Source organism: Eulemur rufifrons, chromosome 30 (genome assembly GCF_041146395.1).
Source record: "Eulemur rufifrons isolate Redbay chromosome 30, OSU_ERuf_1, whole genome shotgun sequence".
NCBI lineage: Eukaryota > Metazoa > Chordata > Mammalia > Primates > Lemuridae > Eulemur > Eulemur rufifrons.
In genome coordinates, this window is record NC_091012.1 from 27,137,117 (window position 1) to 27,150,554 (window position 13,438).

At 33.9% G+C, this 13,438-nt stretch overlaps 1 protein-coding gene across 6 annotated transcripts in view; it reads right to left on the reverse strand.

Moving 5' to 3' along the window:
• FMR1 (fragile X messenger ribonucleoprotein 1) overlaps positions 1–13,438 on the reverse strand; it is a 43,069-nt gene that overhangs the window by 13,672 nt on the left and 15,959 nt on the right. For all 6 annotated transcript variants that reach the window (XM_069462992.1, XM_069462989.1, XM_069462987.1 and 3 more), the window contains exons 4-10: positions 13,056–13,127; positions 12,618–12,766; positions 7,120–7,213; positions 6,922–7,038; positions 4,538–4,708; positions 4,366–4,444; positions 713–822 (exon numbers count right to left, since the gene is read on the reverse strand). In XM_069462992.1, coding sequence (XP_069319093.1) covers positions 713–822; positions 4,366–4,444; positions 4,538–4,708; positions 6,922–7,038; positions 7,120–7,213; positions 12,618–12,766; positions 13,056–13,127 — 792 coding nt within the window. The remainder of the gene's footprint in view (positions 1–712; positions 823–4,365; positions 4,445–4,537; positions 4,709–6,921; positions 7,039–7,119; positions 7,214–12,617; positions 12,767–13,055; positions 13,128–13,438) is intronic.

Below are 13,438 nucleotides of genomic sequence, written 5' to 3' on the forward strand. Positions count from 1 at the left end.
TCTCAAAAAAAAAAAAAAAAAAAAAAAAAAGCTAGATAATATGTGAAAATTATGGCGTTTTGAGGGGATAGTACATTAACAAGAGTACTACTGCACAGAAGGGAACATCCTCACTTCCCCACTCCATACAGATACTTTAATAGCTGCTCCCAAAAAGCATATATTCATGAAGATAAAAGTGAATTAAATTATAAAATTTAAAGGTGAGAACAATGGGGAAGAAATATTATGCCCATGAAAAAATTGAAAGTACATAGAATAAACACACATACCACACAATCCCCAAACTAAAAAAACCAAAAGATGAAAGCAGAAAACCTATGTTTCAATTTTGTCTTTGTCAGCAACATTAACATTTGAAAAGTGCTTTATAAACAAAGTTATTTCCACATATATTATTTCATTAACTTAATCATTAACACTTGACCCAGTGATGTATGTTTCATATTTTAAAATTTATGATTACTCATTTTAAAGATCAGGAACTAAGAGTTAAATCGGTTAAAATGACTAATCCAAAGTCATACCATTAGAGAACAGCTAGAGGCCATTGTCTTTAAACATAATATTAATTATATAGGGTATGCTTGATAATAAGAATTTGTATTCACATTATGTGCATATTATAAAGGTTTCTAAATTAATAAGTCAAATAAAACAATAAAAAAATTTACTTTTTAAGACAAACCAAAACATTTGCACTATAACATACCTCTTCTTGTGGGACGTTTTTTTCATTTTCAGCCTCAATCCTCACCCTTACAACTCCTGACTTGTCGACAATCTCCTGAATCAGTTTTCCATTTTTTCCTATTACTTTGCCTAAGAGATGAATAATTCATGTTTGGTTTTAAAAACGCATACCTCAAACCAGTAAGCACATGTATATATATGTATGTATGTGTACTGAATTACAAGATTTTGAAACCAAAGTAGAGACACTTCAAGAAGACAGTTAAACTAGTTTTCTGTTTAATTAGGGTATCATTGCTTAAGCTCCTTTGGTCAAGTACTAAAGTTGATTAATACTGCAAACTCATCAGGTAACTTTGAATTTTTAAGGCAGTTCAAAGAGCCTCTTATTTTGCATAAAAGGATACAATTTCAACCTACTGGTAGCGTGGTATGTATCACTGCAAAATTTGATAAAAGGAATTAAGGAAAAGCAGAATAGATAACAGCGAATATATTTGTGTATTTGACAATTTCTTTTTTTAATAACTTTTAGTACAAAATATGAAGGGGATACAAATGTTTTACCTTACATGGATCACTTTTGTAATGCCTGAGTCCTGGCTATAGGTGTATATGACAATTTCAGCCTTTATCTGAACCTGATTTAAATCTGTGTCTTTGTCCATTGTAAATATTTTTAGAATTCTTTATAGCAGATATATAAAAGATACTCAAGTTTAAAAGTGCCTTAAGCATTTATATATACATTTAAAAGGAATATAAATTCTCCAGGCCAATCTATTAAGAGACTATTACTCCTGTGCATTACTCACAAATCATAGCAATATATTAAAAGGTGACACGATTAGTCAAAGATTAAGAAAACTCACTTTAAGATAACTCAAAACCACAATGAAGAAGCTTAAAAGCAGTTTAAGTATTCTTCAATAACATGTGTTAAAACTCCAAAGACTTCAAGTACCAGTAGTGAATAGGTACTTGATTCTTTCCCTCATTTTATAAAATCATATACATAACTAGGAAATAACTGCTTTCATCATAGTCATCATCACACCAAGACATTACAAATGTTAAGAACTATTAATTCTAGGTATCTACATGTGAACTATATCTGATTCTGAAATCTGTATCTGAACTACATCTAAGGTACCTAAGTACCCTTATATTGGCCACCTCCATTGTGTGCTTGCCCCCATCATCTCATCTAAGGTAGAGTTGGAGAAAGAAGAGGAAGCCAAAATTTGCTTCAAGCCAATTCTAGATAAGAACCCAGTGAAATGCCTCACAACAGGGTCTTGTGGCTCCTGTAATCAGAGCATAGTCTTGGTTGTCCCGCTGTGTGTAGCTCACTCACTCACCGCATAACCTCTTTTGACTGGTCCCTGGTTAGGGAACAGAACTGATACCACTATTCCTTTTGTCAATTATTTCTGCTCTTCTGCTCTTCAAATGAAAAGGAAAAAGGTGGAGGGAGAGAACTACCCGTTGTCTTCCCACAGTTTCTGTTCAAACACTTACATTTGCATGCATTAATGCAGATTTAAAAAAAAGATTTAAATGAGCCAGCAAAAAGAAAAAGGAGATTTTGGTATGTTACTATTAAGATAATATCTTAACTACCCTAAGTACTATGTGTTAACTACAGCTGATAGACTAGTTAAACAAATTCACTGTCAAAGTAGGTGAAGAACAAGCAAATTTTAAGAAAAGGAAGATAAATCAACATACATACTGAAGAGAGTTTGTGAAAAAAAATAGAGATCATAAAACATTATCGGGAGACTCAAACAAAATTCATGCACTACTGATTATGACATTTCCCTAAAGATCTGCCTCGGTAAATCTTACACAAAAACACTTTCTGAAAATTCCCAACATTCCCAGTGTTGCAGCAGACCATCTCTGAAACAGAATTCCTTCTAAAAAGAGGGAATTTTACTAACTAGAAACAAAACAAAAACCAGGCTAATTTACTTCAGCAGGCTTTCTGGTTACTTCTGGGATCTTCTTCTTCCCAGGTAAGACTACAGGTAGAATCTACTTTTAATATTTAACAGCAAACAATCCAATTCTACATTATACCATTATTTCCAAATTTCAAGGGACAGTTTACTACAATTTTGATCTACTGAAATGGAGTTGTTTTGAATAAAGTGAAGGAAAGAGAACTAATATAGAGTCCCTTACTATGTCCGGAACTGTGCTAGGTAAAAAAAAATTCTATCTATCTATCTATCTATGTCTCATTTAATTGTCGTAACAACTCTGTTAGGTGGATACATTCATTTGATAGGGGAGAAAAAGAAGACTTGGGGGCTGCATCAGTTGCCCAAGGTCACACAGCTATCAAAGAATGAAGTAGGACTGAAAGCTAGATCCAACTCCAATGCCCAAACACTTTCTTCTACCATCCTGTCATCTCCAAAACAAACTTTAATGAATCTGACAAATAAGTCTCTATCTGGTATTTAAAAAAAAACTATTGACTATAATCTCATAAGAATTTCTAAATTTATAATAAATTAACTACAAAATGTATATAATTGTTTGATAAACTATAAAGCAAATAAATAAAATTCATCACTCCATTGTCCCGAGATCACTTCGCCTGGTGTTCTGCATACATTTTGTGCACAAACAACTGGTGTTTGAGTTACCCCAATAACATTACATAGTCATGTTCTCTATTTGTCTGCAGTGTACAGTTGAACTAATGATTTTCCATTATTTCACTAGTATTTATACTTTATTTTCAAGCTAATCTTTGGGAGAAAAATTATCACTCCTAGGGTTTTTTTTAATGACATAGGAAGATGTTTATGATTGTATGCTTACAAAAAAAGCACACTTGTAACATTGAAACTGTGTATAAACAAAATGCATGAGAAGTCTTTTTTTTTTCTTCTTTAAACTTTCCAAAGAACATGCATTACTTTTTATAAATAGTCATGATCTCAAGTTTAAAAGATAAAATGCATAGGCAGGATTTCCCAATTTTACTTATAAATTAAAAACATATATAGTTTTCTTGATAAAATTGCCCCTAGTTTTGATGTCCTACTATAGATATCTGTAGCATTTGAGTGTATTGGTGAAGAGTTCCTAGGTATTTGCTGAGATTAATCATGGTTGATGGTCATGAAACAACAGTACTCAACTTAAAATGAAGAATTACCATTGACCTTGCAGAAAGTCCTAGAGACATACGGAGTTTCTTTTTGCTTTAGAACTTATTAGATTTAAGCAACCTATGTTCAGATATTCAACCCTGATATAATTAAAATGAATGCTATCATTTTATAGGCCCCTTAGGAAGATCAAATACCAATTTACTCTATAAAGTTCTCAAATTATTATTTTGAAATACACTCAATTTTAAGATATAAAAAATATATGAAAAGGAGGCTGGGAAAAATTTATCCTTCCAGGCATTAGTAGGTTTGAACTAGCAAAGCAATCTCCTTTGCATATCTTCAGAAAATGTAATCTTTGAGTATCGTACTTGCACCAAGTATTTCTCTTTGCTGTAGTAACATACCATATTTCAAAGATTATGTTTCAATTAAATGATACCCTCCAATGAGAAAAAATTGAATTCTATCAGTATAAATAGTTTACATAAATTTTGTTTTTGTAATGTATGTCAACAACTATTTATTTCTGACTCACCTACTAAGTTCCTTGGAACTTGTATGACATCTTCAGCAAACTCAAGAAAGCTTCTAGCCTTTTTCACTGCATCTTGATCCTAATTTAAAAAGGGGAAAAGTTTTAAGACAAAAGATTAGCAAGCTGAAATACTGATTTTTTTTGGGAAAAAACTATTTAATAAAATATTTACCTCTCCATAAATATGAAATGTGCAGGTATCTTCATCTAGATCAATAGCAGTGACCCCAGGAACTTTTCTAGCTTGCTGAATATTAGCACCATGAGTACCAATGGCTAGACCCATCAAATCTTCTCGTACGATAAACTGTTCATGAAACCTCGAGGCAAGCTGCCTTGAACTCTGAAGAGAAATGCATGTCTGATGAATATACTTTATCAACTATTACAACAACTGTATTTAGGTCAGCCATGTAAATTATCTTGACCCTGTACATAGGGGGCCTATAAATTAGTTTCACCTGAAAACTAGTAGATTTTAGGAATTATCTGCCACAGCATAAGTGCTTTTTAGGTTACGGAAGGTCTATGCCATTTTATATATTTTTGTTAATAGGAAAGAGCTTGTTGACAATTTTCCAAGGTAACTTTTGAAAACATATATGCAAGGCTGCCTTAGTTAACCAATAACATCAACAATGTAGTAAGTAAGAAGCTGATCAAATGTTCCCAAGCAAAAACCAGCTCACTGGGTCTGACAGACTCAATGTTATTTATTTACGTAAAAATGTTTTAAAACACCATCTCTGCAGAAAACTTCATTCACTTCATTTTTATTAAAGGATTATCAGTATTTATATTTCTTCTAGAAACAGTGCCATTTTTATAACTTTTCACTAGGTACTACGGTCTAAACATATCTGTTGAATTGATGACATTAAAAATACACTCTCCTTCCCCAGAACCTAAGGAAAGGAATAAAAAAAAAACCATTGGTTCAGTAGTTAAACTAAATGACCACAGAATGTCAAAGATTTAAAACTTATCTTAAATATGTATCTGAAACCTAAAATGAGATCAGAGTCTGTAAGACCTTGTGATCTGGATCCACAAGTACGATGAGTTCTTTCAAATAGTCAGTGACCGCAAAAGTTACACCAACATTCCAAACTTGTGGATAATCACTGTCTTTAAATAGCATTATCAAAATTTAATGTTTAGTTCTAGCATGCCATTAATGAAAACCAAACATATTAGTGGCTCATGTTGAAAATGGTAATTTCTTATAGGAATATGTGAATCTCTTTAATATTAGTAGTGAAGAAAGACAGGCATGCACACTAGTTTCTCATTATTCAACACACCAGATCATTTGAATGAATGAATTTATCTAGTATAAACATTTTTAGAAGTATAATATCCATGGTTTTTTTAAGATTATAGTAATAAAATGCACAAAATGTTCCTAGGACTTTCCAAGAAGTCATGTTTTTTTGAGTCCTGGTTCATTAACCTGATTCATTCTTTTTCACTGATAATTAATTCATTGACAAATGGTAAGCCAAAAGTATAACAGATCATTTAAGAAGAATTAGATGTTTAAGAGGCATATGAGTATATTTCCATAATACTCACAATGAAAGTAAGGAGGCTGCTCTGGCCTAAAAGTTATAAGAGAATCACTAAAGAAACCACAAAATTGTGAACACAGGGACATAAAGAAAGAATGAGAACAAAAAACAATTAAACAGAGCTCCATGGCCATAAGAAAAACAAAGTAGCAAAAAGGAGATTAAACTTTTCTTCTCCTGCTAAGAGTTCAGCAATTGCACATCAAGTTGGAAGGTGGCAAATTTTGCAAGGTTTTACAAGAATATAGCCTCGGCTACCTTGTCTCTTAAAATGCTGTTTGGAACTCCTTTTTCTTTACTATTTCAACTCCACAGTGTTTACCCTCTAATGAAATGAATAATGATGAGGAACCCTGGAATTTGATAGTAATATACTTGAGTTGGCACATTACACTAAAATCCATTGAGTTTCTACGGTAATGGATGGAAGTACTAGATAGTTATCAATGAAAAATAAATGTATGGTGATGGAAATTACTGGAGGATTAAGAAAAGTAGATAAAATGCACCTTAAGAGACGAAATAGTAAGTTAGGGAGATAGCCTCTGGCAGGAATCTGAAGATAGGAGTTTTAAAGAGTGACAACCAATTAAAATGAAGACGTTCTATACCCTTGTAAACAGAGATAAACATACATAATGAAAGGAATATGATTAGATATTTAAATATGCTGTAGTACTTTAATGATAACATGTTATATGGAAGAAGCATTGCCTCATCTTATTAGCAGGTTTGACGAACTTCTAGTAGAAGTGAACTGACCAGAAGTCCCTTAATATACACAAACTGCTGCTTAATTTTAGAACCTCAGGCATGAAAACTTTAGTATGATTGTGCTTTGTACAATTTAATTTTCCAAACTATGGAATATAGGAATTGTTAAGAAACAATAAATAAATGACAAGCTGCCCATATTCAAGTTTTAGAACTGTACACTTATTATTTCTAGACAGCTTTACAAGCAATGCTAGGGAAAGTGACATACCTCCAGCTGTTTACTGGCTTCTTCATTTCTCAGTATCAGAGACAATTTAGTACGCAGACTCCGAAAGTGCATGTCAATCAGCATATGTGCTCGCTTTGAGGTGACTTCACTGATGGACTAATTTAAATTAACAACATTATTATCAAAGCAAATGCCCCAAATAAAATAAATCAAAAATAGACAACTCAAAACACTCACCAAAATGACAAGCTGATAATTTTCTGGATCATAAGTTACAGAAAAGGCACCGACTGCCTTTTTGAAGTCCTTATGTGCCGATTCTTTGGCACACCTAGAAATAAAAAGAATATCCATTGTTAAGGTGAATAATTGCCAACTATTAGCATAAATACATACAGACAGATTTATACTTACAAGAATCATGGACTTTTTCCAAAATGGCTAACCAGACACATGACCTGCCAGAGTGTTTCAGTAAGAAGTTGCAGATGAAAGAGAAAAAAAATGACCAAACAAATGTACATCAGATGTGGGGTTGAAGTAAGGGTGCCAGAATCTTCAGGAGACTCAATGGGAAGAAAGGGAGGAGCAGAACAAGAAAGAGCAAGATACCAGCAAAGATCAACCCTCAAGAGGCTTAGAGTCAAGCAAGAAGGAAATCTAGATATCCAGGTACAAGCAGCTCAAAGGACCCCTGTGAGATTCATGATGAAGGGGCAATCACCATGACACATAGTCATCAGACTGGCCAAAGTAAACATGAAAGAGGCACTCCTACCAGCCATAGGAAAAGCAACAGGTAACTTACAAAGGAAAAACCCATCAGACTAACTGCATACTTCTCAACACAGACCTTTTAAGCTGGAAGGGACTTGGGCCCCATTCTCAGTCTTCCCAAACAGAATAATGGTCAGACTAGAATTCTGTATTCTGCAAAAGTAAGTCTATTATATGAGGGTGAAATAAAGACTTTCTCAGACAAGCAAAGACTGAGGGAATTTGTGAAGACCAGACCAGACCTGCAAGAAATACTTAGAACTACATTATACGTGGATCAGCACAATAGACACCCACCAGTGTAAAATCACCCAAAAGCTAAAGCTCAGAGCCCATATACCATAATGGCTCAAGTGTTAAAAAAAAAAAAAGTCAATAAAGTTCTACTCAACAGGATGAACAGAAATCCACCCCACTTATCAATTCTTTCAATAAATGTGAATGGCTTGAACTCCCCACTCAAGAGACATAGGCTGGCAGAATGGATAAAAAATTACAAGCCAAGTATCTGTTATCTCCAGGAAACACATCTAACCCAAGGACTCATGCATACTCAAGGTGAAGGGATGGAAAACAATATTCCATGCAAATGAAAACCAAAAGAAAGCTGGTGTAGCCATTCTCATCACATAACATAGACTTAAAATCAAAAACAGTAAATATTTATGCACCTAACACAAGTATGTCCAGATTCATAAAGCTAACCCTACTTTATCTAAACAAAATGATAAACAATATCATCGTAATAATCGGGGACTTCAACATCCCATTGACAGGACAGATCCTCCAAGCAGAAACTAGTTAAGGAAACTATGGACTTAAATGAAACTCTAGAACAAATGGGCCTAATACACATTTATAGAACATTCTACCCCAAAACCACTAAATATATGTTCTTCTCATCAGCTCATGGAACATTCTTTAAGACTGATCATATCCTAGGCCACAAAACATGTCTCAACATATTAAAAAAAAAAATAAAAATTATACCATGTATCTTCTCAGACGACAGTGGAATAAAATTAGAAATCAATTCCAATAGAACCACTCAAATCTACACAAAGTCACAGAAATTAAGCTACTGCTGAATGATTCTTGGGTCAAGGAGGAAATTAAGAAGAAAATCACAAGAGTCTTAGAACTAAAGGACAAAGGAGACACAACTTATCAAAATCTGTGGAATTCAGCAAAAGCAGTCGTAAGAGTAAAATTCATAGCCATAAATGCCTACATCCAAAAGACAGAGAGATCACAAATGAACAATCTAATGAATTGTCTCAAAGAAGTAGAAAAGAGCAAAACAATCCCAAACCGAGTAGAAGGAAATAGTAAGATCAGAGCAGAACTAAAATGAAATCAATAACTAAAGAATTATACAGAAAAATAATGAAACAATATGGTTGTTAGAAAAGATAAACAAAATAGACAGGCATCTCACTAGATTAACCAGAAGCATAAAAGAAAGGACCCTAATAAGTTCAATCAGAAATGAAAAAGGAGATATTACAACTGATACCATGGAAATACAAAATTCCATCTCTGAATACTATAAAAATCCCTATGGACATAAACTTCAAAATGTGGAGGAAATGGACAAATTCTCAGAAACACACAACCTCCCTAGGCTTAATCAGGAAGAAATAGAACTCCTGAACAGGCCAATATCAAATTAACAAAACTAAAGCAGCACTAAAAAATCTCCCAACAACAACAACAACAACAACAACAAAGGCCTGTACCAGATGTTTTCACAGCCGAATTTTACCAGACCTACAAAGAACTAGTAGCTGTACTGCAGAAATCATTTCAGAGCATAAAGAAGAAGGAATCCTCCCCAACCCAAATCATTCTAATACGAAGCCAAAATCACCTTGATACCAAAGCCAGGAAAGGATACAACAACAACAACAAAAACTACAGACCAATATCCCTTGTGAATATAGATGCAAAAATTCTCAAATCCTAGCAAACCAAATTCAGCTGTACATCAAAAAAATAATCCGCCATGATCAAGCGGGCTTCATCCAAATGATGCAAGGATGGCTCAACATACATATATCTATAAATGTGATTCACCACATAAACCTCTCAATAGACACAGAAAAGGCATTTAACAAAATTCAGCACCTTTTTATAAGAACTCTTAACCAAACAGGCATAGATGGAACATACCTCAATATGATACAAGCCATATATAACAAACCCACAGCCAACATCATACTGAATGGGGAAAAACTGAAAGCATTCCCACTGAGAATTAGAACCAGACAAGGTTGCCCACTGTCACCACTTCTGTTAAACATAGTACTGGAAGTCCTAGCCAGAGCAATCAGACAAGAGAAGGAAATCAAGGGTATCCAAATCAGGAAAGAAGAGGTCAAACTATCACTCTTTGCTGATGATATGCTCTTATATCTAGAAAAGCCCAAATATTCTGCCAAGAGACTCCTGGAACTGATAAATTCAGCAAAGTCTCGGGTTACAAAATCAATGTATATCAAACAGTAGCGTTCCTCTACACCAAGAACAGTGAAGGTGAGAATCAAATCAAAGACTTAATACCTTTCACAATAGCAACAAAGAAAATAAAATACCTAGGAATATATTTAACCAAGGAGGTGAAAGGGCTCCACAGGGAGAACTACGAAACACTGAGGAAGGAAATCGCAGAAGATATAAACAAATGGAAAAACATCATGCTCGTGGGTCTGCAGAATCAACATCGTTAAAATGTCTATACTACCCAAAGTGACTTACAGATTCAATCCCCATTAAAATACCAATGTCATTTTTCACAGATCTAGAAAAAATAATTCTATGCTTCATATGGAACCAGAAAAGACCCCAAATAGCCAAAGCAACTTTAAGCAAAATGAACAATTCGGGAGGCATCAATTTACCAGGCTTCAAGCTATACTATGAGGAAGGGTATAGTAACCAAAACAGCCTGGTACTGGAACAAGAACAGAGACATAGACCAATGGCTCAGAACAGAGAATCCAGATATAAACCATCCTCATATTGCCATCTGACCTTTGACAACGCTGACTAAAACATACACTGGGGAAAACAATCCCTGTTCAATAAATGGTGCTGAGAAAATTGGATAGCCACATGTAGATGATTTTAAATCTGCACCTCTCACCACTCACAAAAATTAATTCACGAAGGATAACAGACTTAAACCTAAGGCGTGAAATTATAAGAATTCTAGAAGAGGTTGGAAAAACTCTTCCAGACACTGGCAAGTCCCAAAACAACAGATACTGGCATGGCTGCAGAGAGAAAGGAACACTTTGTACGCTGTTGGTGGGACTGCAAACTAGTTCAACCTCTATGGAATGTAGTGTAGAGATACCTCCAAGAACTAAAAGTAGACCTATCATTTGATCCGGCAAGCCCACTACTGGTATTTACCCAAAGGAAAAAAAGACATTTTATTAAAAAGACACTTGCACTTGAATGTTTATAGAAGCACAATTCATAATTGCAAAGATGTGGAAACAACCCATTTGCCCATCAATTCTTGAGTGGATTAATACAATAGGGTATAGGTATACCATGGAGCACTACTCAGCCATAAAAAAAAAAAAGGTGAACTAATACCTTTTGTAACAACCTGGATGGAAGGAAGTGGAGACCATCCTTTTAAGTGAAGTACTGCAAGAATGGAAGAACAAACACCACATGTACTCACTACTAAATTGGAACTAATAGATCCACACTCATGTGCACATATGGTAGTAAAATTCAAATAAATGAAAGTGAGAGAGGGGAGGAGGGGATGGGTAAATTCACACCTAATGGGTAGAATGTACACTATCAGGGTGATGGACAACACACTTATAACTTTGACGCAAACTGTACAAAAGCAATTCATGTAAACAAAACATCTGTACCCCCACAATATTCTAAAATTTAAAAACATAATAAAAATAAAGATGAATCATGGATTCATATTAAATTTATGTAAAATATGCTATATCCATTTAAAAGTTTAGTTCCCTTGCTGTACATCTCTGAAATACTCAGCCAATCCAAGCATTTGATATAGAAAAAGGAAAAAAAAAAAGAAGTTATGCTTAAGGGATTACTGGTGGGCTTAAATCACCAAGGAGACATATTTAGAAGAACCACTCTACTCTGCAGGTTTCCTGACACGTAAGTCAGTAGTTTCCTTGAGCCAACTGTTAGAAAGCTTTCGGGGATAGCTACAAGCTATCTGATTTTGTTTCGTTGTTTCTTTTTTAAAGAAAAACTGCTGACAGATTTGAGAGAAGGAAATGTATAAAAATGAGAAGGCACAAATATTTATACACATACACAATCTCTAGAATCAAAAAGGATTTCTATATATTCTGAACTGCAATTTAATGTTTATCTGAGGCATAACACATCCAAATCAAACTCACCACATCCTCTTGATGAAATCTTCAACAAGGAATCTCTTATCTAAAGTCTTTAAGCATTATTTCAAATCAAGGATTGTAAGACTGAGATGACCTTTTGAAACTTCTTAGCTCTACTAATTACATATTTATCTGAAGACACTTTAGCTAAAAGGAAAAAGACCTGGCAAAATCTTTATACCCTAGAATTTGATTTGTGACTTATGACAGAATAATCGCATCTGTTTTATTCGTTTTATTCATTTCAAAATCTTAAAAATTGTAAACAAAGCTAATTAAACCTTAGAAAACAAATATACATTGTGTACATCAGCCATGTACCTAGCCAAGTAAGTTTGAACAAGTACAAGGCTGGCTTGATTATATAACTAGGAAAAGCTAAATAATTTCTTTCCCACTACTTTTGCAAACCAAACCATTTTTGCCAAAGTTCACTAAATTTAAAATTCAAGTTCTACTATTTTTAAATGCATATTTTCTTAAATTAATCACACATTACCTGTAAATTCTCACCACTTCATGTGTACCAACTTACATTTACCAACTTACATTTGTCGTAAGTCTTCTGGCACGTCCAGTTTGATCTTATGGAAAGTATCTTTTGTGGCAGGTTTGTTGGGATTAACTGATCTTAGACGTTCAATTGTGACAATCTCATTGTATGTAGCATCACATGCTGCATATTCTATCACATAAAACTGAGAGAAATAAATACAAGTCATTCCTAGTCCTTACTATAAAAACAATACAGTTTTTATAGTAAGAGCAACAAGCTATCCCTATTCAGTTATTTTAAAATAAATTTTCTAGGAGGGAAAAATTTAATCAACTGAAACACATGAAATATATCACACAGTGAAAGCATTTTAGTAAAATGACTCAAAATGAGAGATTACTTCAGAATAGAAATCCAGACTGAAATGTAGAATCTGGGTTTAGAAAAGGGGAATAGTATAAGAAAAGAAATTTAAATAAACATTTTCCTACCTCACCCTTTATCATCCTCACTTTAGCTAACCACCAACAGCAAGGCTCTTTTTCATTTGCTCTGGAATAAACCTACACAAAAATCACAACATAGAATATTTCATGATTAACATAATTTTCAAATCCATAGGATACATTGAGGAAATTTTCTTAAAATGCCCCTAGGTATCTTCAAATCATATGCCATATACCTTCAAGCAAATCGTATCCTTATGTACCCTGAACTAGACAGAGATACATAATCAGAAACTACCTGAGATTGCCTGGGAGCTCCCTGTAAAAAAACAATCTTCCTATTTGTCTGTTCTACCTCAATAATAATTAGTACTTTGAACATAGATGCTAAAGAAAAGCTGACCATTCATAAACATAGGCATACTTTC